We start from the raw sequence: 21,748 nt of genomic DNA, 5'->3' as shown, positions 1-21,748 counted from the left end.
GGTCTGCCAGCTTCTTTGGCAATTATCCTAGACACGTTGAAGGTAGGGGGGGCTGATGGGTAGTGAGCGGGTGCGTGAGTGAGGCGTGAGGGTGCCAGTCTGTTGAAGTCGGTAGTGGGGCCCGTGCAGGCAAATGTTAGGAGGACTTGGATTGGCACCCCACGTTTTCGCAGTACACTAGATCCCATGCTAGACCGCGCTGCTGGAGGACAAGGGCCCACTTAAATTTCAGACTGCAACTATGTTGTCCCAAAAATCCCCGTGCTTTTTTGCACATGCCTGTATTTCCACGTAGCAGAACACCATGCCTCCATCAAAGAGAGGTCGTGAACCGCTCCGGCCGTCCCTCCCAGCCAGCCTCCTGAAGGACATAGGCGGCACGCCTACAACTCCCCGCAGGCCATCTCAAGCCCAGACCCGCAAGGACCGGCGGAAAGCAGAGAGGTCTCAGAAGCGCCAGCGTTCTGCTCCCATAACCAAGCAGAAGTCCACTGCAGTCCCTGCAGCTCCTGCTGGTAGTGGTGTTGGTGGCAGTGGTGGGAGACGGCGGCGTGGTTCAAGTGAATCTCTTGCACAAGAGCCTGAGGCCTCGAGGAAAGCTCCCAAGATCAGCAAGCCGACTCAGCCCGTGTCAGATGACGATGAATTTGACGGCTTCTCGGAAGAGTCTTCCGATGAGGAGGAAGAGCCCAGCAACCCGGTCCCTTCGAGGGTAACCAAGGATAAGCTGGCCGAGGATGATGCAGAGATCGCAGCTCTTGAGAAGAAGCTGGGCATCAAGCAACGGAAAACCCTGCCTAAATCTTTCCACGAGGATGGCCTCGACGAGGTGCTAGGCGAGTTAGCGGATCAGCAGGACGATGAGGCCCTGCTTGCGCGGAGGAAGAGGAAGGCTGAGGCGGACGAATGGCTGGCGCAGAAAAGGAGAAAGGCCACCCAGCAGCCCACGGCGGACAATAGCGGCGAGGGTAGTGACGAAGACGACTCTCTGCTCGAGCTCGAACTTGGAAGCGACCTTGGGGAAAGTGACGATTTCGACGACGACGAGGACGCTCTCGATTCAGAACGCGAGGTGGAAGAGCCGACCGTGCGGCGACGTGAGAACCCATATGTGGCTCCAGTGCCAGCTCCCGCGGCCGCACAGAAGTACGTTCCTCCGGCGCGACGTCAAGAGAGCGGTTCAGACGCAGAGTTGGTATCGCGCATCAGGAGGCATGCACAGGGTTTCATCAACCGTCTCACCGAATCGAACCTGATCGCGATACTCGGCGACATAGAAAGCCTTTACCGGGAACACCCACGGCAGCATGTCACATCCGTACTGGTGGATCTCGTCCTGGTCCAGATCTGCGAACCTACCAGCTTGCCAGATACCCTGCTGATCTTACATGCGGGATTCGCAACTGCGGTTTACAAAGTCATCGGCTCGGATGTTGGAGCCCAGCTTATCCAACAGGCCGTTGAGAGGTTCCGCGGCTACTACGCCGAGGGCCCCGGTGATGGGTCGCGGGACGTCTCGAAACAAACGTCCAATCTGATCACTTTCCTTGCGCAAACGTACAACTTCCAGCTCATTGGGTGCAACTTGATCTTTGACTACGTTCGGTTTCTATTGGACCACCTATCGGAGCTCAACGCAGAGCTCCTGTTGAGGATTGTCCGTATGGCGGGACAGAACCTTCGGCACGATGACCCGCTGGCGCTCAAGGACATTGTTGCCCTGATACGACCGGCGGTCAACAAAGTCGGGGAGGCCAACCTCTCCGTCCGAACCAAGTTCATGATCGAAAGCATCAACGACCTGAAGAACAACAAAGTCAAGGCCGGAGCGAGCGTATCGGTGGTGAACCAGGACCACACGACGCGCATGAAGAAGCTTCTGGGCTCGCTCAACTCAAGGAAGCTCAAATCCACAGAACCCCTACGCATCGGTCTGAAAGACATGGAAGAATCGGACAAGCGAGGCAAATGGTGGCTCGTCGGAGCGAGCTGGGCGGGCCGCGACGGTCCCTCTGGGAGGCAGGCCAAAATGGAAGGAGCCGACGGCGGCGCTGAAGAAGACGATGGCGAGGGCGAGGACGAGGACGCGAACAGCATCACACTGGACAGTGACGAGGAGGTGGTGCCGGACCTACATGAGCTTGCGAGGGAGCAGAACATGAACACGGACGTCCGACGGTCGATATTCATAGCCATCATGTCAGCAAGCGACTACGAAGACGCGTACATGCGTGTGACCAAACTCCGGCTTGGAAAGCATAGGCAGAAGGAGGTGGCGTACGTGGTGATGCAGTGCGCGGGAGCAGAGCAGCAGTACAACGTGTACTACTCCCTGGTGGCGCGCAGGCTGTGCGGGGATGGGAGGATCAGGTTCGCGTTCCAGGACAGCCTATGGAAGCTGTTCCGCCGGCTAGGCGAGTCGATATTCGGCGAGGACGCCGAGGAGGAGCAGGACGAGGACGAGGACGACGAGGGCGAGGAGACGGCGGTGCGGCGCGTCTTCTGCCTGGCCAAGGTGTTTGGGTTCCTGATTGCCAACGGGGCGCAGGGGCTGGGGGTGCTCAAGTGCCTCAACCTGCGCTATCTGAGGCCCAAGACGCGGGACTTTGTTGAGGTGATGCTCATCACTTTGTTCCAGGAGCTCAAAGCGGCCGGGGGCAAGCCCACAAAGGTGTTCGCGGCGGTGGCTGACATGGAGGGCCTCTCCAAAGGGCTGCAGTGGTTCCTCAGGAAGAAGGTGCGCAAGTCGGACCTGCTAACTAGCAAGAAGGACAAGAGACGGGTCAAGCAGGGTTGCGACGAGGCCATCACGGCGCTTGCCACCTACGAAGAGCGTGCAGCTACCTAGGTGGATAGTTACTTAACAAGTAGTTTCCTTATCTACTTGGCGGCACACAGTAATGTGGAGTTGATATGGCTTAATTGGTTGTCTGACTGTGGGATACCCTCCTTTGCGACAACCTCATAATTCCTGTGGGGTACTCTTCCGTGGGATAACCTCTTGTAGAATACCGTCTTTTAGGATATCCACCTGTGGAATACTCTTCTATGGGATACCCTCTTGTGAGATAACCTTCCAAGGATGACCTCCTAGTTTGATACATAATTCTCATTTCTACTTAATGACACGCAGTAATGTGGGGCTAGAGCAGCACGCGATGTCCTACATAATACGGTAGTATCGACTAGATACGTACTGTATATAGTAGGCGATCAGTCATCAGCACTCTGCCGAAGCTGGGTGGCTCGCCCCAGGACCGTGGGACTCCAACTAATAAGTCTGCACGTAGGTTGGCAGACAGGAGGCCAGTACCCGGCCGGAAAAGAACGGGTTTGGGGGGCGCCAGGCCAGGGTTTTAAGCCGACCGGGCCAGCCCAATTGGCAGGCGGGCCTCAGCACTCAGGCCTCAACGGTTGAACCGAAGCTCCAAAAAAACGCTCACATCAAACACATGGTTGTAGCTATAACAGTAACTGTCAGATCGTCTGACCGCACAGCTACGCCTACCTAGTAGTCTACAGTACATACAGCCCAGGTTGAGGTGACGTGCAGCCGTGTGCTTGTGCAGAGGAGACCCTCCCAATCCATAATCCCGCTCCCAGCTCGCCTTTTGCCCCCCCCCCCCTCCAGCGCCCGGAGACCCGAAATCCACAGTCCAGAGTCCACAAGCTCCATTCTCCATTCTCCAGTCCCGAGTCCCGCTTGCTGCAACGCAGCGCGACCAATTCTTCCGCCTCACTCCTTTGCTCCCGACAGACAGACAGACAAGACTCGTGCCAGTCCTGTCCAGCGGTCCTCCAGTCTGCTCGACTCGCCGATTACTCCGGGTGGCCCCTACAGAACTACCACACAAGCACAGCTCACCACAGCGTCCTCACCATGCTCGCAAGCCGGTTAATACCGCGGACTGCGGTTCGCTCTGCCTTCACGAGGTCCTCCCTCCCTACCGTCGCAGTGCCGAGATGGCGACGCTCATACGCTACCGAGGCTGAGGAGAAGGATCTCGTTATCATCGGCGGTGGTGTCGCTGGCTACGTCGCCGCCATCAAGGCCGGCCAGGAGGGCCTGAAGGTGCGTGCTCCCTCCCCGCTCCCACCCCTTCCTTCTCTTCCATCACTGCCTTGGCCCCGTCCTATGGGTTCGTCTGCTGAACAAGCCCGCCCCCTGAGCAGGTCGCTTGCATCGAGAAGCGTGGCACCCTCGGCGGCACATGTCTGAACGTCGGCTGCATCCCGTCAAAGTCCCTCCTCAACAACTCGCATCTCTACCACCAGATCCTCCACGACACCAAGAACAGGGGTATCGAGGTCAACGATGTCAAGCTGAACCTGGCCAACCTGATGAAGGCCAAGGACACCTCCGTCGCCGGCCTCACCAAGGGAGTCGAGTTCCTCTTCAAGAAGAACGGCGTCGAGTACCTCAAGGGCTCCGGCTCCTTCGTCAACGAGCACGAGGTCAAGGTCCAGCTCAACGACGGCGGCGAGACGAGCGTCGTCGGCAAGAACATCCTCATCGCCACCGGCTCCGAGGCCACCCCTTTCCCCGGCCTGGAGATCGACGAGAAGCGCGTCGTCAGCAGCACCGGCGCCATCGCCCTGGAGAAGGTCCCTGAGAAGCTCATTGTCATTGGTGGCGGCATCATTGGCCTCGAGATGGCCTCCGTCTGGTCCCGCCTGGGTTCCAAGGTCACCGTCGTCGAGTTCCTGAACCAGATCGGCGGCCCCGGCATGGACTCCGAGATCGCCAAGCAGACACAGAAGATCCTGAAGAAGCAGGGTATCGACTTCAAGCTGTCCACAAAGGTCGTCGACGGTGACGCATCGGGCGAGACCATCAAGCTGAACGTTGACGCCGCCAAGGGTGGCAAGGCCGAGTCTGTACGTGTTCCCTCCAAGCCCCCGCCCAGCCCCCGGGCTCTCTGACCCGCCGCGCGTACTCTTACTATCGTCGCCACGGAACGAGATTGCTGACCAGACATGCGCGCGCAAAATAGCTGGACGCCGACGTCGTTCTCGTTGCCATTGGTCGCCGGCCATACACCGGAGGACTGGGCCTGGAGAACATTGGGCTGGAGCTCGACGAGCGTGGACGTGTCATCATTGACCAGGAGTACCGAACCAAGCTCCCCCACATCCGGTGCGTTGGAGATGTCACCTTCGGGCCCATGCTGGCGCACAAGGCCGAGGAGGAAGCCGTTGCTGTCGTCGAGTACATCAAGAAGGGCTACGGCCACGTTAACTACGGGTGCATCCCATCGGTCATGTACACGTACCCCGAGGTCGCATGGGTGGGCCAGAGCGAGCAGGAGCTCAAGGCGGCCGGCACCCCCTACCGCGTCGGAACCTTCCCCTTCAGCGCCAACTCGCGCGCCAAGACGAACCTGGACACGGACGGCATGGTCAAGATGCTCGCGGACCCCGAGACGGACAGGCTTCTCGGCGTGCACATTGTCGGCCCCAACGCCGGCGAGATGATTGCGGAGGGAACGCTGGCTCTGGAGTACGGCGCTTCGTCCGAGGACATTGCGAGGACGTGTCACGCGCACCCCACGCTCGCTGAGGCGTTCAAGGAGGCTGCGATGGCGACGCACGGCAAGGCTATCCACTACTAAGTGGGAGAGGATGTATACTAGGTGTCTGTTCGGTATTGTACATGAAACCCACGCATCACTGCTAGGACGGAAGGTCTAGGGCCCCGGTGGTGTGAAGGAGTAATGATAGAGCAGGCAAGGAGAGGAAATCAGAGAGAAGAGAGCGACAAGAGAGTGAGAAAGAGAGAACGAGAATAAGTAAAACGTCTCAATGGTCGACCAATGTCCAAGTTTGCGTGTTGAAATAGCGCCTATTCCCCCGCCCGCCTCGACTAACTTCGATATCAAAAGTGGACATTACAAGATGGGCAGCTGAACCTATTCAGATTGATCTGAGCCCCGAGGCCAGCGCCGGATAGATGGGCGTTAAAGCCATGGGGGAGGAAGCCATGGGGGAGGTTCAGGCCACCGCCGCACCCGGAACTGATGCCACCACCCAGACCAAGTCCCAGACCGCTGAGGATCATGTTGATATTATTAAGGTTCCCAGTCCCTCCCGGCCCGGTGGCGCCCACCTGTGGTTGCTGATGGACGAGGTTGGCGGGGATGACGAAGACATTGTTGGTGCCCATGTAAGGCTGTGTGGCGCCGGGACAAGTGTGGACACAGGGAAGCTGGCACCTGCTGTTGACCGGGGCGGCGCCGTGGCAGTGAGGAGCCGGCGCCGGCGGCGAGGAGCTGCACCCCCAGAGGGCACCGCCGTGGCAGCCTGCGTCTCCGAGGCGGGCGAGGTGGTTCTGCAGGATGAGACGGGCGACGAGGCCGGAGAGGCCGTCCAGGCTGATGCTGTTGTGGTCCACGCCGCTGCATTGCGAGGTGAAGCAGTCGGTGTTCCTGTAACGGGGCGGTGCCAGGCGGTCAGATAAAACATCCAATGAGTATTTACTCAGGCTGCGAGGCTGCCGATGCTCATGGGACCGAGTCAAGGGCGGGGATACGACAGGAGACCAACGGGGGGAAGTAAAGCAATAATGGACATACAACCTCCCGTTTCGATTTCCGTATCCGGCACCGAACGCTGGACGAGCATGTCAGCACGGTGGAGAGGGCTCAGGAACAAGCACAAGTCAAGGAGATATTACTCTGCTCAGCCCATCCGCCTGGCTGGTGGATGAAGGCGTAGGGCCAGAATGCGCCGCCGGAGTAGCGAGGCATGGTGGGTAGATAGGTATGTTGGCAGTGGAAAGCCAAACCTCAAGAGAAGGAGATGCTGTCGTGGGAAGCACGTGGATGATGGCACTTGAAAGGGGACGAGACATGTTATACGTGAAGCCGTGGCTCGTGGTTCTCGCATACGATGGGAAATGTGCCATGTTTGCTATCAAGGTCACATTACGTTAAGCACTTGGGCGTCTCACGGACCATACTCGAGACACGGAATCCCATGGATAGGTGGCTCCGGCCGGACAAACATGCATAGATATTCGTAGAGCAGGTCACGGAGGAGCTTTTATGAGATGAAAAGGCGGTCACTGAGGAGGCCCAAGACTGTGTGTTGTGGAAAAGAAGCCGGAAGACGACGTACAAATTGCCATACTGTGAGAGGTCCTCTTTTTGTAAACGAAGTTAACTCAAGACCGTGTGCATACCCGTGTCGCCTAGCATGTAATCGGCATCCGGTGATTGGAGTCGGAACGGCCTCGGCGTGGGGCCGGGGGACCGGGGCCGGGGTCGGCCATCAACACGCCTAGATAATCCGAGTGTCCGTCGGCTCGACTCCGCAACACTTGCAGATGCATATGCAGATGCAGCAACAGCACACCAGCAGCAACAAAACCGCTGCCACAAACACCAAAAATCCACAACCAGCGACACGGGAAGCACACCAACCGTCCGATGCGGTAACGTGGAAGCAGTGCATTGCAGGCCGATAAGCGCTTGCCCGAGCCCAGCAAGGCAAAGCAGAGAGACAGTGAGCCAAAGTCAAGCCAGTCAAGCCAGTCAAGCCAGTCAAGCCATCCAGTCGTACGATCACCACCGCCATTGCCCACCGCCAATCCACCAGAATCCGGCTGTTTGGGCTGTCTATCGTCTCATCCCGCCCTCCCTGTCATTGGTGGTGCAAATCCTGCCTCCCCTCCACTCCCTCTCCTCTGCTTCTCCTCTGCTTCTCCTCTGCTTCTCCTCTGCTTCTCCTCTGCTTCTCCTCTGCTTCTCCTCTGCTTCTCCTCTGCTTCTCCTCGATGCCAGCTCAATTGACAATAGCTAGTCTGCCCAACCTCAACACGACGCGGTCGCATCCCCGCTTCGATGTCGATATAGAACGACAGCCTCAATCACCCCCCCCCCGAACTCCCTGTCCCGGCCTGCCCGATCCGAATTGACTCGATAACAACGCGACGCCCGCCATGGACACCACCAAGCGTCGGGTACCTGCCCGTCAATACCCTGTCATGACCAGGCGGGAGGTCGAGCAGCTCATAGCAGACGGCAGGACCATTGTTATCCTGGACCAACATGTCCTCAAGGTCGATGCCTGGATGAAGTACCACCCTGGCGGCGACAAAGCCATCCAGCACATGGTCGGGAGAGATGCCACCGACGAGGTTAACGCGTCCGTCCGCCCTCTGCCGCTTCCCCGCCTGTCGCGCTGCCTGGCTCCCTTCGACTGACTGAGACTCTTCTTCGCAGCCTTCACTCCCCCGAGGCACGGGCAATGATGAATAAATTTAGAATCGGTCGCATCGACCACAGGTGGAAGAACATGTTGCCCCCTATTCAGGGCGGCGTCTTCGCACCCCAGACAGACGCCGACGGTGGCTTAGATGACCCCGGGGTGGCGTGCCCCGCGAGGGACTCCCCGACCTCTAGTCATGCTAGCTCACGATCCGCCTCGCCTGTGTTTGATACACATGACAGCCATGGCCAAGCTCTACGCAGCCGCAAGGCTGGCGCTGCCTCTCCCTCGTCCATGCGGCCGTCGTCCTCGACCTCGGTCACGTCCGCCGACGACGATGGTAGTGATGAGCCGGCCGACGGGATGAGCCTCCTGGACCGCAGGACCATGCAGGAGATCAAGCAGGACCTTGAGATCTACCCCGCCTTGGACCCCGCCACCCAAGACAACATCGTGGACAAGTACCGCCAGCTGAACGAGAGGATCAAGGCCGAGGGGCTCTACCAGTGCAACTACTGGGCCTACGCCGTTGAGTGTTTCCGCTACACCCTGTTCTTCAGCCTCTTCGTACTCTTCCTGCGCTGGAAGTGGTGGGTCACGAGCGCGTGGTGGCTCGGCTGCTTCTGGCACCAGCTGGTCTTCTCTGCCCACGACGCCGGTCACATGGGCATCACCCACAACTTCCACGTCGATACCGTCATCGGGATCATCATAGCCGACTTCGCGGGCGGCCTGTCCCTGGGATGGTGGAAGAGGAACCACAACGTGCACCACATCGTGACCAACTCCCCCGAGCACGACCCGGACATCGAGCACATGCCCTTCTTCGCCATCTCGCACCGCTTCCTACAGAATCTGCGCTCCACCTACTACGAGCGCGTCATGGCCTACGATGCGTTCGCCAAGGTCATGTTGAAGGTCCAGCACTACTCCTACTACCCGATCCTGCTCTTTGGCCGCTTCAACCTCTACCGTCTCTCATGGGAGTACCTCATCGGCCGGCAGGCCCCTCGGAAGGGCCCAGCCTGGTGGCACCGCTGGCTCGAGCTGGCGGGCCAGGTCTTCTTCTGGTACTGGTTTGGCTACATCGTGGTCTACAAGTCCATCGACTCGAACTGGGCCCGCTTCGCCTTCGTCATGGTGAGCCACATGGTGACAATGCCTCTGCACGTGCAGATAACGCTGTCCCACTTCGCCATGAGCACCGCAGAGTTAGGCCCGGCCGAGTCCTTCCCGCAGAAGATGCTGCGGACCACCATGGACGTGGACTGCCCCCTGTGGCTCGACTTCTTCCACGGCGGGCTCCAGTTCCAGGCCATACACCACCTCTACCCGCGCATCCCGAGGCACAACCTGCGCACAACGCAGAAGCTGGTGCAGGGGTTCTGTGAGGAGGTCGGCATCCCGTACGCGCTGTACGGCTTTGTGGGCGGGAACAAGAAGGTCATTGGCCGCCTGGCGGATGTGAGCAGGCAGGCCGCCATCTTAGCCAAGTGCCAGCAGGTTCTGGCTCAGAGCGGCGACCCCCTGCACCATCACTGATGTGGCATTCGAAATGTATTGAGATGATCTGAGGTGGTCCGGTGAATCCATCACGTCGTGCCATTTATAGTGGGACCCGGGAAGTAGCGGTACTGGGTTGTACAACACAGAGATGAGCTGTACTCGTGCTGGTGTTATACTTCATATAGACGCCTCATTTGGCTTGTGTCTCGTCTCTGGCCACGAGAAGACATGCCAATAAACGGAGATGAAGGAAGTCCTCGGGATTGCGCTTTGTCGATATATTCGAGGCAGAGCGTGGCGTGGTTTGGTCAACACATAGAATCGATTGATGACTTGTGAATCCTGCAGGCCTCCCAGGATCCAAATCTCTTTTTGAGTTCTATTTTGTCTCAGCGACCCCTCTCGCGAGAAGCAAGTCGGTGGTGATCATTATATGCCGGCAGATCAAACGTGCGCACTTGTGGGCACGATTTTGCGGAAATGATAGGTCGCGTGGCAGTGAGATATGCAGAGACGCCGTGCTTGCCAGATAGGCGAGCCTCAGACAGGTGCAGAAAGGTGGGCATTGGCAGCTCGCTTACGCTCGGCAACCGACCCTCTCTCCTCCCTTCCCTGAACGCCCTGGCAGCCCTGCCAGCAATGTCACTCGTGCCATGTGGCTCTCGGATGCACGAGGACAAGGGTTACAGTGGGCGGATGCACGCCATTTGCCCGGTGAAGGGATGATGGGTCGCAACGCCCGGATGTCAGGCACGCCCAGGGCCCCAGCAAACGTCATGTGACATGAGGATTGCCTTGAGCTTGTTCTCCTTTACTTTTTTCTCCCACTGTACTTATTTGCGTACTGTGGGAGTGGGGACAGACTCCCGGTCGATCTTGCTGCAGCCCCGTGGCGGAACTTTAGACTTGAAACAAATGAGTAAAGCGATCACCGTGTGCTCCGACCGGGGTTCGCCAGAGGGCCGTGGGGGACAGGGCTCGCCGACACAGTTGGACGTCAGCCACATTTTGTTTCTTTTCTTGTTTTATTCATAGTCGCTGCCAAGACCAGGGAACTGACTGGGGAGGAGGAGGTTCGGCTCGCCAGACGGCTTGTCCGTGCTATATTTGTTATCGGAAACACCATGTCGTTTACCTGCAGTAATAAACTCCCGGTTTGGTTTGAATAAGATGCAATACGAACAGGGGGCAGGGGAAGTTGGACGGTGACTGCAAATCTCGAGTAGATCTGCTTTTTTTTGTTTTCGAAAGGAAAGGAGGAGCACAAGAAGCAGGGCGAGCAGCAAAGGAGATGACCGGAGGGATATGCTTCGGTCAGATGGGAGGCGCACGCGCATCAGAGTGCCCAGACAAGGAGAGGGGGAGGGGTCATGTAGTGACGTGAGACTCTGCGCGTCTTTGTCGTGCGACTTTCTCGCTTCCCCGGAATGGTGATCCTGAGCTCCTGAACCTTGCCGTCCAGGCTCTATGGCGAGCCCCTCAAGACAGCGAAGCGGTGAGCCGCCATGTGCCCTGGGCCCCTTGCACCTGAAGACCCTCGATGTCGCAATGAGGCTTCAGCACCGCTGCGAAACGTGCGCTGCGACTCACGCATAACTATGGAATAGCTTTTTAGTTCCTCGCTGCGCATCCGTATCCCGCCGCCGCAGATTTGCGCACATGGCACAGCAGGGTTCAAGCACCCAGCCTACCATCGAGGCGTGGAACACGCAGAAAATGACAGGCCGGGGTCCCGGTTTATCAGGCCCCCACACCGTTTTCCCTGGCCAAATACACTAGGCGTGTGTCGGTTCGTGAGGGAACCATGCATGCTGCGCGTTCCTCGTTCCGGGACCTAATTTGCTGCACTTTGGTGCGGCAGTGACGAAGCCCATCGGAACATTTTCCTCGTGGTCTTCCTGCAGTGTCCCGTCTGATTGACGTAGCAGCCGGAAGCATAGTCGACGTGTGTGAACTCATAAAAAAAGAGTGTGGGCCGGGTCGTGGCCTCCCTGGGCCGTGACAATGTACTCTCGGTGACAAGGCATGGGTTGTCCGCTATGGAGCTTGATCCTCGCTCCAGCTCACAACTCTGCCTCTGCTCGGACCAACAAAGCAACGATGCCCAGGGGACGTTCACACCGAGTTTTCTCGACATGGCCACCGTTGCTGGCCTTGCTGGGCTGAAGCACACCGTATATATCAAGGCTGGAGGACGCTCATGTACGACATCTGGTTATCTCACCCCATCCGTCACCTTCCCGAAACGAGCCTCTGAATCTCGCGACTAGGCCCACAACCACCACCGAAACGCAAAGGATACAAGACCCTCACCTCGGTCTGCTGTCTGTTTCTTCTTCCTCCTCTGTCCTGCCCCTTGGGTGCTATTGTGCATCCGAGGCCGGAGAAGCCGTCAGCCTCTTACAGTCAAGATATTCACGTTCTGTCCGGTTACACATCGGAACCATAAGCCAGGAGGCCATCATGGGGAGAGGCAAGATGGATGAAGCCGCCGCGGCGCGATACGCAAAGCAAGGGGAGAGAAGGTTGGACCACCCCCCTGGCAGCTGTCTCAGATGTCTGGTCTCTAACAGTCTCGCAGGACGACTTCGCGAGGCGAGCCGCGATGGCTGCAAGAACAAACAAGGACAGCTCGGGGCAAAACGGCCAGAGTGGAGGGCAGGGCGGAAGCGGCAGTGGAGGACAGGGCGGGGGAGGGAGTAAGAAGTAAGTGAGCCTGGCAGTAGGTTGCAATTCGGAACAAGGGCCGACGTGCTCAGACATTGACATTCTGGGGACAAGGTGCAAGAAAATCCGGGTCGCATGTTGGTCCCTGGAGCTGTGTTATTTGCAAGGTTGTCGACGTGGGGAGTAAGGTTTGCAGAGGAAGTTGGACGTGGTCAGGTCGCAAGCATCCGGTTGGGCGCACCCGGGCAGCGAGTGGAGTTTGGAGTTCAAAGATCGCCAGCGCAGACTGAGAGTGCCGGGGTTTCCGTTTGCTCCGTGCAGAAGAGCGCTTTCGTCGAAGAGATGGGTGTGCATTTCAGCGGTGGCCGTCCGATGTCACGCTCAGACACATTGCTGCGATGCCATTGGGAACCTTACCCAGAGACGACGGTTGGATCACCGAGTCTATCAATTGGGGCCGGATATCTGGCGGGAAAAATACCAGTATGAATCCCGCATCTGATTAGCACATGAGCACCCAGCATTTTCCCAGAGAGTCACCTCACACCATTGCAATGAGCAATTTGCCCTGCGAAAGGGGGTTTCGCCGCTGTGACCCTACGAACCACCCTGCAGACCGCATGGGTTTTGGTGACGGAAAATCTCGAGGTGACACAGCGCCGTGCCTGCGCTTTGGCTGAAACTGAGCGCGACAGCGGATCGCTTCCGAATTGGCGCCCGTCCAACGCGCTCAGGGTCGGGTGATTGTTCGGGCCCTCCAACCCTTGGCCCCCTTGGCTGCAAGGAAAGGTGGAGGGAGACGGCGAGTGACCATCTGGAGTCGGCCCCGAGCACGCCTGGGTTAGGGAACAGCTTGGTTGGGGAGCTCTGGGTGGCCATGTTGCGGGTTCTTAATAGCAGTCGGGCTTTGCCTGTGGATGTGGCATCCATCCACTTTTGTCAGCCGGCTTTACTTCCTATTGTCTGGGGAAAAGAAGAGGTGGCAGCCGGGAGGGAGAGCCAAGGCTGCTGCGACAAAGACCCGAGGCCGGCTCGGAGCGCGGAGGGCCGTTCCCGCAAGCCCTGGGCGTGCATGCTCGTGCGTGCGTGGAAGGATGGAGCCGGGAGTGAAGGCGAGGGAAGGCGGCACGGCCTGTACAAGCGGGACGACGCGTGTGGCATGTTCTCGGTGGAGACGAGCGCTGGGGCGGAGGTGCTGAAATGCGATCAGGAGTGCACTCATGCACTGGCAGACTGGACGACACAGGGCCAGGCAGAGTCTCCCGTGTGTGATGTTGGATACAGGGACACAATTTAAGGTTCTGGACCACCGGCCGACGTATCATCGCGTGAAAGCCAGGGGAAAGGGGCCCGGGACATGCGAAATTGTGCAGAAGTCCAGGCCAGTCGCCGAGACTCGGAGCAGAGTTGATGGAGACGATGAGACGATGAGCCGAACAAGGTAGTCCTCCTAACGAGATGCCTCTTCTGCGCGAGACGACTCTGCAGCGGCTGTGACAGCACTGTGGCACGACCAGAGGCGGTGCCCCATTGCCGGCAACCTAGGCGTTCAGTATCCCTCCCGGGCGACATTCGAGCGCTGGTATGCAGACTGGTCGGAAAGCTCTGTTCGCTGGGCTGGAAAGGGCGCGTGGTGTCGTGTGTCCCCCTTGCCCATTGACGACGACTGCACGCAATGCCCATGCCAGACAAGTTGAGCAATTACATGCAGGAGTAAGGGAGAGCATTCATAGAAGATCAATGCGTCGTCCTTACGACTGCCGTCGCTATCGACGACGACGCCATCGCTGCGGACAGCGTACATACAGAAACAATGCTGTGCATCGTGAGAGGAAGACGAGGCCAGAGAAGCAGGCGAGTGCTCGACGCTGATTCAGCAGAAACTCCCAAGTCCCCAGGACCAGAACAACAGCAGAGCACCAGGTGCGGGGCCAAGTACCCAGGTACCCCGATGGCGACGTCATCTCACACACACTGCCGTCCAGGCCAGCTCAGCTCAGTCTTATTGGTGTGCAAGCTGCGGTGTCCATCTGCAGCTTGTTGCCTCGACCCCACATACTGCAGCCAGCCAGCCCTGCAACCCTGCACAACCCGACGACAACTCCAGCCTTCTCCAACGTCAACAGCACAAGCAGATACACTGTAATGAACTAATATTGCTGAGAAACAACTCCCCGTTGCTTCGCGCCACTCCACTCGCACCATCCTCTCTTGCCCGTCGCGTGCCTCGTGCCTGTATACATTTGATCCGACTTCTGCGTGTGCTGGCCGGTTCGGTGAGGGGCCGCCCCGGGTCGAGTTCGCCGCCAGTCCACACGGCAGCACGGCTTCCAGCTGCCGCCACCAAGACCAAGCACAGCTCGTCTCGGCCATTCCCCTCCTTCTGACGGCTCATATGATCTGGGAGGCAGCTCACTGACGCGGCCTGACGTGCTGTGCCGCTCTCTGCAGCGGCCATGGATCCCAACGTCCAGCGTGCCCTGAACGACAAGCTATACGACAAGCGCAAGGTCGGCGCTCTCGAGTCTGTAACACCGTCCTCCTCCCTGAAAGATTGCCAGCTGCTGACCCTCCTCACAGGCTCGAACGCGTGATCCGTGAGCTCGTCGCGGCCAAGGACTATTCCAGAGTCAGTGCTGTTCTCGACCAGCTCTGCAACGAGTATGCCTATGCGGTCCACCAGCCTCATGCCCGTAACGGCGGTCTGATTGGCCTGGCAGCCGCCGCCATCGCCCTTGGCCCGGAGCTCCCTCGCTATCTGGAGGTCATTGTCCCGCCCGTGCTGGCCTGTTTCACCGACCAGGACGCACGAGTTAGGTATTATGCTTGCGAGGCCATGTACAACATTGCCAAGGTCGCTAAGGGAGAGATCCTCAAGTATTTCAACCACATATTCGACGCCCTGTGCAAGCTGGGCGCCGACTCGGAGCTGTCCGTCAAGAACGGCGCAGAGCTGCTTGACCGCCTCATCAAGGATATCGTCTCCGAGTCTGCCGCGACCTATGTCAGCGTCCTCGAGCTCCCGTCTACAAAAGGCGCCGGTGGTGATGACGAGATCAGCAACGATAAGGACATTGTCGAGGAGCCGGCCGATCTGCCTACGGCCTTCTCCTTGAGGCAATTCATCCCATTGCTCAAGGATCGGAGCTACACTATCAACCCTTTCACCCGCACATTTCTCGTTGGCTGGATAACTCTGCTCGATTCCATCCCAGACCTCGAGTTGGTCACATACTTGCCCGAATTCCTCGGCAGTCTGCTCAAGTTCCTGAGCGACCCGAACCGGGACGTACATCAGGCGACCCAGGCTTGCCTCGACAAATTCCTCAACGAGATCAAGCGTATAGCTCGAATAAAGAAAGGCATCGCCGACAGCAAGAAGTCAAAGGGTGACGGCAAGAGGAAGCGTGAAGAGTCCATTGACAGCGGTAGCGTTCAGGCTGGCCTCGAGGAGGGTGACGAGGTTGCCTCGACCCTGGCCGCCGAAGAGGACGAGACCAGCAGCGAGGATGACTGGGTCCCGGGGCAGGACGTCCAGATCAACTACAAGGCCGTCTTGGAGATACTGACCAACTTCCTCGACCAGTCGAATACGACTGCGGCCCCTAAGCCGGGTGAGCGCGCACCATTGTCAGCCACAACGGACGAGGATGGCTTGCTCGAGTCCTTGAAATGGATCGTCGAATTCCTGGATATCTGCCCTGAGGAGGTCTTGCCATTCACACCAAAGATACTGGCCCACCTGCTTCCAGCCATGGCCAGTGGCGTTGAATCAATTCGACTGGCAGCCGCAAGGGTCAACAATGCGCTCATGAACTACGTCGTCTCGCTTTCAGATGAGCCAGAGCTGTTTCTGTCGCACCATCCCTCAAGGGCCGCGGTCGCGACTGAGCACCAGGATGGGGCGTCTAGTAACCGTGCATCCCTCTCCAACTCACGGGAACTCGATACTCGGAGCCCAACACCGAACCTGAACAAGGGGCAGTCACCCGCCGAGGGAACCCCGAGGGGACCAACACCTGCGCCATCGAACCATCCGCAGGCAGACCTGGACTATGCAGCAGCCGTCAACTCCCTGACTCTACTCTTCCTGAACGACCACGAGGCCACTCGCGTCGCGGCCCTCACATGGCTGATTATGCTTCATAGAAAAGCTCCACGGAAGGTCCTTGCCTTCAACGATGGAACCTTTCCCGCGCTTCTCAAGACACTTTCGGATCCAGCCGAGGCCGTGGTAACCAAGGACCTGCAACTCCTGTCCCAGATATCCAGGAACAGCGAGGACAGTTACTTCACAAATTTCATGGTCAGCCTGCTCCAGCTCTTCTCGACTGATCGGAGGCTTCTAGAGACGAGGGGGAACCTCATCATCCGGCAGCTTTGTGTCAGCTTGAGTGCGGAGCGCATCTATCGCACCCTAGCCGATTGCATCGAGAAGGAGGAAGATGTCGAGTTCGCCAGCATTATGGTTCAGAACCTCAACAACAACCTCATCACGGCCCCAGAGCTCTCCGAGTTACGGAAAAGACTACGAAACCTCGAGTCTAGGGTACCTATAATGTCTGTCATACCTCAGGGGGACAAACGCTGATGAATACTTTTCGGCAGGACGGGCAGACTTTCTTTGTCGCCCTCTTCAGGTCATGGTGTTACAATGCCGTCGCGACGTTCTCGCTCTGCTTACTGGCACAAGCCTACGAACAGGCATACAACCTGCTTCAGATATTGTCGGTCAAGTCCCGTCGAATGAGTTTGTTTCGGGCGTCTTGCTGACACGGGGGAATTAGTGCCGAGCTGGAGATGACGGTTAACATCCTCATCCAGATTGACAAGCTGGTCCAGCTACTCGAGTCGCCTGTCTTCACATGTAAGCGCGGGCGCCGTATATGCCCTGGATCGGAACGCTGACTCCTCTCAGACCTCCGACTTCAATTACTGGAACCAGAGAAATACCCCCACCTCTACAAATGTCTCTACGGATTACTGATGCTCTTGCCACAATCGTCTGCCTTCGCGGCGCTCAAGAACAGGTTGAACAGCGTCAGCTCTATAGGATACTTACACATCGCACCAAGACCGTATGTTCCAACGAATGCGCCTCTCTCACACTCTCGACAAGGGTCTGTGGTAGAGGCGATTCACTCTCTTCAAGCCCCTTCTTCCCGTCCAAAATTCAGTACAGGATTTGATACTCATGCTGCACCTCTCAGTAACGCCGCGACACCAAGTTCGGCGTCGTTCGACAGGCCGAACCGGCTCAAGGGCCGAGAAGAAGGCATCATCCGCTGGGCTGAGCTGCTCGAGAAGTTCCGCAGCGTACAGGAGCGCGCCAGGCGGGCGCAGAGGCTGGGGGGTGACCGCGACGACCAGCCGACCCTGGGGGTGGGGGATCTGCGCATCCTGGACGCGGCCGAAATGGCTCCTCCCAAGACAGTGGTAGGCCGCGCCGGGGCCGGACCGCCCGTTCCTGTGAAGGACAGCCCTGTGCCTACGCCACCAGCTGCTAAGCCCAAGTCCGGTCTCGGTAGGCAATTCGGGAGGTTGGGCGCTTCGGTTTCGGGAAGAGGGAAGAGGGGTCCTCAGTAATACTGTATTGACTGACCGTTAGGTATGGTGCTCTAGCTGGCCGGCTTGCCTAAAGCCGGCGTATCCAACGTTGAAGACGGCGAGGGCTAGATCGTTCGTAGCCGAGGATATTATACTGCATAAAGTGTTGGGTGACAACACCCCGGAGCGTGTCATACCATCATCTTGCCTTCCGCGGGGTCTCCCTCTCGACGAGTCCTTCAAAGACGGCGTCACGCCGCTCTGTGATGCTGCGCACTTCGTCGCGGAGCCGATCCAGCAGCTGACGAGCACGACATCCGCGGGCAAGCCCTCAAACTCGTGGACCTGCTGGTCCAGACGGCGCCGTAGATCGAGAGACTCCAGATACTTTCCCTCTTCCTCCCTGACTTGCTGAATGGTTGGGTCCGGCACGCCGACCGTCCGCGCCAGAGACGCCACCTTGTCCTGCACCTCGGGCAGCCTCTTGGCCATGGCTTTGATCTTGCGCTGGAGGTCGAGGTTCTGTCGTGCCAGGTCGGCCGGGGGCCGGTACTCGTCGCCGCGGACCTCCGCGAGCAGTTCGCCCAGCCTGGCGGATTCGGACTCGGCCAGGCTCTGGATGGTCCCCACGCGGGCAGCAGCTTGTTCCAGGTCAAAGATGCGCGTCTGCAGGTCGAGCATGGCCTGGGCCAGCCTTGCTGGCTCGGGGTATGCCATATCTAGGTGCGCGGCAGAAGAGGCCATGGCGTCCAGTGCCGTCCTTCCTTCTGTCGTGAGATTGTCTTCGATGGCGGCGTAGAATTCGTCCTTGAAAGTGGCGAGATCTATTGGCACTTGCTCGTCCTCATCGCCTGCCGCATGCTTGGCATCTCTGGCTGTCTTGATGTCCTGAAGAGCAACGGCGTCAAGCTGGCTGACTAGGTGGCGGTTCTCATCGGACGTCTCGTTGAGTGTAGCCAGAGCGAGAAGCGCCTTGAGGGTTTCTGGGTTGCGTTCAAATTGCGGCGGGGTGCGGCCGTTGTATTTGGATGCAAGCCAGCCGTCGACGTAGTTCCAATCCTTGGCCGTTGATGCGGCGAGGCGGGCGATTGTTGGTGAGAAGATGGCTGCGTCTGGCGGACGTCGGGCCATGGCTGTCTGTCTGCAGCTGCTCTGTGCTGAAGATGCGAAATTCACGGAAATCAAATATCCCGCCTGCAAAGAAACAGACAGACGCCCGTCACGTTGTGAAGGGGAGGGGAGTGGTTTGGCTCAAGGGTGTACGTGCGTGGTCGTGAGTACACTGGTACCCGGGTATCCACCACCTATCTGATGGACATCGGTACCTGGTACAATGCCTGTCAAGTAGGCCGCAGGCCGTCTCCAACAGGCCACATGTCTGTCCGCATGTGGATGTACGGAGTACCCAGGTACTTAGTCCATCCATGTAAACATCCGCCCGTGTCCTCTTTCGGATCTAGATCCGGTGCATCGACTAATGAATTCCAGCGCCTCGATCCAATCCGCAGCGACACGGTCCGAGAGGCCAACTTTCCCTTTTGACCTGCCGCCCTTCCTCCTTGCTCTGCCATAGTTGTACGTGAGGATAATTACTGTCCTGGCACCTTTGTCGCCTCGGTGACTGGCCCATTACGTTCTTTGTTCTCCATTCTGCCTATTGTGCACTCGACCTGTCTGCTTCTCGACCTTGACTGCCCGCCACTCGTCGCGATCCCGACCTCACGCGGCCGAGTGACACTGCACCACCACCACCACCACCACCTTTTGCCTACCAAGGCCTCTCATTTGCCCATCCGCGACAACCATGTACGTCCGACTCTCGACGCTGGCCCTGGCCGCCAGCCTGCTATCGCTATCGCCCTCGATCGCCATGGTGGCCGCCCTGTCGGCCAAGGACATACCCTCCGACACTCCCATCTCCGCCCTGCTCAGCTCGGCCCAGCAACATCTCGCCAGGGGGGAGACGGGCGACGCCCTCGTATACTACGACGCCGCTGTAGCCAGAGACCCCAGCGACTACCTGACCTACTTCAAGCGCGCGACCACCCAGCTCTCCCTCGGCCGCACCTCGCAGGCCGCCGACGACTTCCAGAAGTGCCTCCAGCTCAGGCCCGGCTTCGAGGGCGCCCACGTGCAGCTGGCCAAGCTCAAGGCAAAGTCGGCCGACTGGGATGGCGCAAAGGAGCAGTACACACACGCCAAGAAGGGCCAGGGCTCGCCCGAGATGGACGAGCTGCTCGAGGCCCAAGGCGCCGCCAGGCTGGCCGAGGAAGCCCACGCAGCCGGCAACTGGGACGAGTGTATCAACCAGGCCGGCGTCGCCATCATGGTCGCGAACCGCGCCGTGTCGCTGCGGGAGATGCGCTCGGCCTGCCGTTTCGCCAAGGGGGAGGTCGAGGAGGGCATGGGCGACCTGCATCACATTGTCAACCTGAAGCCCGGCAACACCTCCCCCCACGTCACCATCTCGGCCATCACATACTTCGCCCTGGCCGATCTCCAACAGGGCATGACGCAGATCAGGAAATGCTTGCACTCCGACCCCGACTCCAAGGTCTGCAAGAAGCTGCTCAAGGAAGAGAAGGCCATCGAGAAGACAATCGCCAAGGTTGAGAAGGCTTTGGGGAAGAACCAGCCCATGACGGGGACAAAACTCCTGATCCCTTCGGCAGACGACGCGGGCCTCATCCAGGAGGTCAAGGAGCAGGTGGCTGAACTCCGACAGCAAGGTGTCATTCCCGCAGCCGCACCAAGCCTGCTCGTGGCGAAACTGGTCGAGCTGGCTTGCCAAGGTTACTACGAGGTGAGCCCCCCCCCCCAAAAAAAAAAAAAGACTTCAGAACCCACAAAGGCGTGGAGACGCATGGTGCTGACTGAGACGATCCTCCAGATGAACGGCAAGAAGGCAGAAGAGTACTGTGCCGAGTCCCGTGCCCTGGACGAGAACTCATTCTACGGCTTGCTCCACGACAGCAGGAAGGCGCAGGAGTCGGAGGACTACGAAGGCGCCGTCAGGCTGCTGGAGAAGGCCAAGGAGGTCCGGCCCGAGAAGCAGGAGGTCGTCAACCCCCTCCTGCGCGACGCCCAGATCGAGCTCAAGCGCAGCAAGACCAAGGACTACTACAAGGTGCTCGGGGTGACCCGCGACGCGGACGAGAAGCAGATCAAGTCGGCCTACCGGAAGCTGTCCAAGGTGCACCACCCGGACAAGGCCGCCAAGCAGGGCCTGACCAAGGAGACGGCCGAGAAGAAGATGGCGTCCATCAACGAGGCCTACGAGGTGCTGAGCGACCCGGAGCTGCGGGCGCGCTTCGACCGCGGCGACGACCCCAACTCGCAGGAGCAGCAGAACCCGTTCCAGGGCAACCCCTTTGGTGGCCAGCCCTTCATGTTCCAGCAGGGCCACGGCGGGCAGCAGTTCCAGTTCAAGTTCGGCGGCGGCGGCGGGTCACCATTTGGCTTCTGAGGCTAGATCTATGGTGGTGTTTTTAACAACTTTTCTTGTACATGCATGGCGTTAGTCGATGGAGCGGGACCCTAACAAAGGGGGCCCAACAAGCTGGGCTGGAGTTCAAGATATCACGCAGTCACAAAGACGGGTTTGAAACGTAAAAGCGCTGAGAGAGACTTGCTGGCTGCGCCCAAGAGATAGTGCATCAATATGCGTAGCTAAACATCAGGTCAAATCATGAGCTGACTCTCGGACCCGACATTTCAATTTGCTCACTCCTCTGCGGCCTCACTGAAAGTCGAAGTACCGAGTCCTAAGAGCAGCCTACTACACATGTCGTGCATAGTTCATAAGGTGCAGCCAAAGGCA

The 21,748-nt window shown here is 58.6% G+C and overlaps 7 protein-coding genes across 7 annotated transcripts; 6 read left to right on the top strand and 1 right to left on the bottom strand.

Annotated features, from left to right (window-relative positions):
* Positions 1–304: 304 nt before the first annotated feature.
* On the top strand, positions 305–2,848 carry INS49_013786 (uncharacterized protein; the record flags this gene model as incomplete). Its single annotated transcript, XM_043174479.1, has 1 exon — positions 305–2,848. The coding sequence occupies one exon, from the start codon at positions 305–307 to the stop codon at positions 2,846–2,848; it is 2,544 nt and encodes an 847-aa protein (XP_043021424.1).
* A 1,032-nt stretch (positions 2,849–3,880) lies between these two features.
* On the top strand, positions 3,881–5,612 carry INS49_013785 (uncharacterized protein; the record flags this gene model as incomplete). The annotated part of the gene is made up of 3 exons (XM_043174478.1): positions 3,881–4,072; positions 4,174–4,878; positions 4,995–5,612. The coding sequence occupies 3 exons, from the start codon at positions 3,881–3,883 to the stop codon at positions 5,610–5,612; spliced, it is 1,515 nt and encodes a 504-aa protein (XP_043021423.1).
* Positions 5,613–5,950: 338 nt separating this feature from the next.
* On the top strand, positions 5,951–6,457 carry INS49_013784 (uncharacterized protein; the record flags this gene model as incomplete). Its single annotated transcript, XM_043174477.1, has 1 exon — positions 5,951–6,457. The coding sequence occupies one exon, from the start codon at positions 5,951–5,953 to the stop codon at positions 6,455–6,457; it is 507 nt and encodes a 168-aa protein (XP_043021422.1).
* A 1,482-nt stretch (positions 6,458–7,939) lies between these two features.
* Positions 7,940–9,750, top strand: INS49_013783 (uncharacterized protein; the record flags this gene model as incomplete). The annotated part of the gene is made up of 2 exons (XM_043174476.1): positions 7,940–8,145; positions 8,223–9,750. 2 exons carry the CDS (start codon positions 7,940–7,942, stop codon positions 9,748–9,750), a joined length of 1,734 nt encoding a protein of 577 aa, XP_043021421.1.
* A 5,087-nt stretch (positions 9,751–14,837) lies between these two features.
* INS49_013782 (uncharacterized protein) lies at positions 14,838–17,967 on the top strand (the record flags this gene model as incomplete). The annotated part of the gene is made up of 6 exons (XM_043174475.1): positions 14,838–14,905; positions 14,962–16,930; positions 16,990–17,108; positions 17,169–17,248; positions 17,300–17,459; positions 17,592–17,967. The coding sequence occupies 6 exons, from the start codon at positions 14,838–14,840 to the stop codon at positions 17,965–17,967; spliced, it is 2,772 nt and encodes a 923-aa protein (XP_043021420.1).
* Positions 17,968–17,999: 32 nt separating this feature from the next.
* On the bottom strand, positions 18,000–19,059 carry INS49_013781 (uncharacterized protein; the record flags this gene model as incomplete). Its single annotated transcript, XM_043174474.1, has 2 exons — positions 18,000–18,016; positions 18,126–19,059. The coding sequence occupies 2 exons, from the start codon at positions 19,057–19,059 to the stop codon at positions 18,000–18,002; spliced, it is 951 nt and encodes a 316-aa protein (XP_043021419.1).
* A 673-nt stretch (positions 19,060–19,732) lies between these two features.
* Positions 19,733–21,394, top strand: INS49_013780 (uncharacterized protein; the record flags this gene model as incomplete). The annotated part of the gene is made up of 2 exons (XM_043174473.1): positions 19,733–20,731; positions 20,819–21,394. The coding sequence occupies 2 exons, from the start codon at positions 19,733–19,735 to the stop codon at positions 21,392–21,394; spliced, it is 1,575 nt and encodes a 524-aa protein (XP_043021418.1).
* Between the last annotated feature and the right edge of the window lie 354 nt (positions 21,395–21,748).

This window comes from Diaporthe citri (assembly GCF_014595645.1).
Source record: "Diaporthe citri strain NFHF-8-4 chromosome Unknown scaffold_7, whole genome shotgun sequence".
Classification (NCBI taxonomy): Eukaryota; Fungi; Ascomycota; class Sordariomycetes; order Diaporthales; family Diaporthaceae; genus Diaporthe; species Diaporthe citri.
The sequence above is the reverse complement of the archived record's forward strand: the minus strand, read 5'-3'. Positions and strand labels throughout refer to the sequence as shown.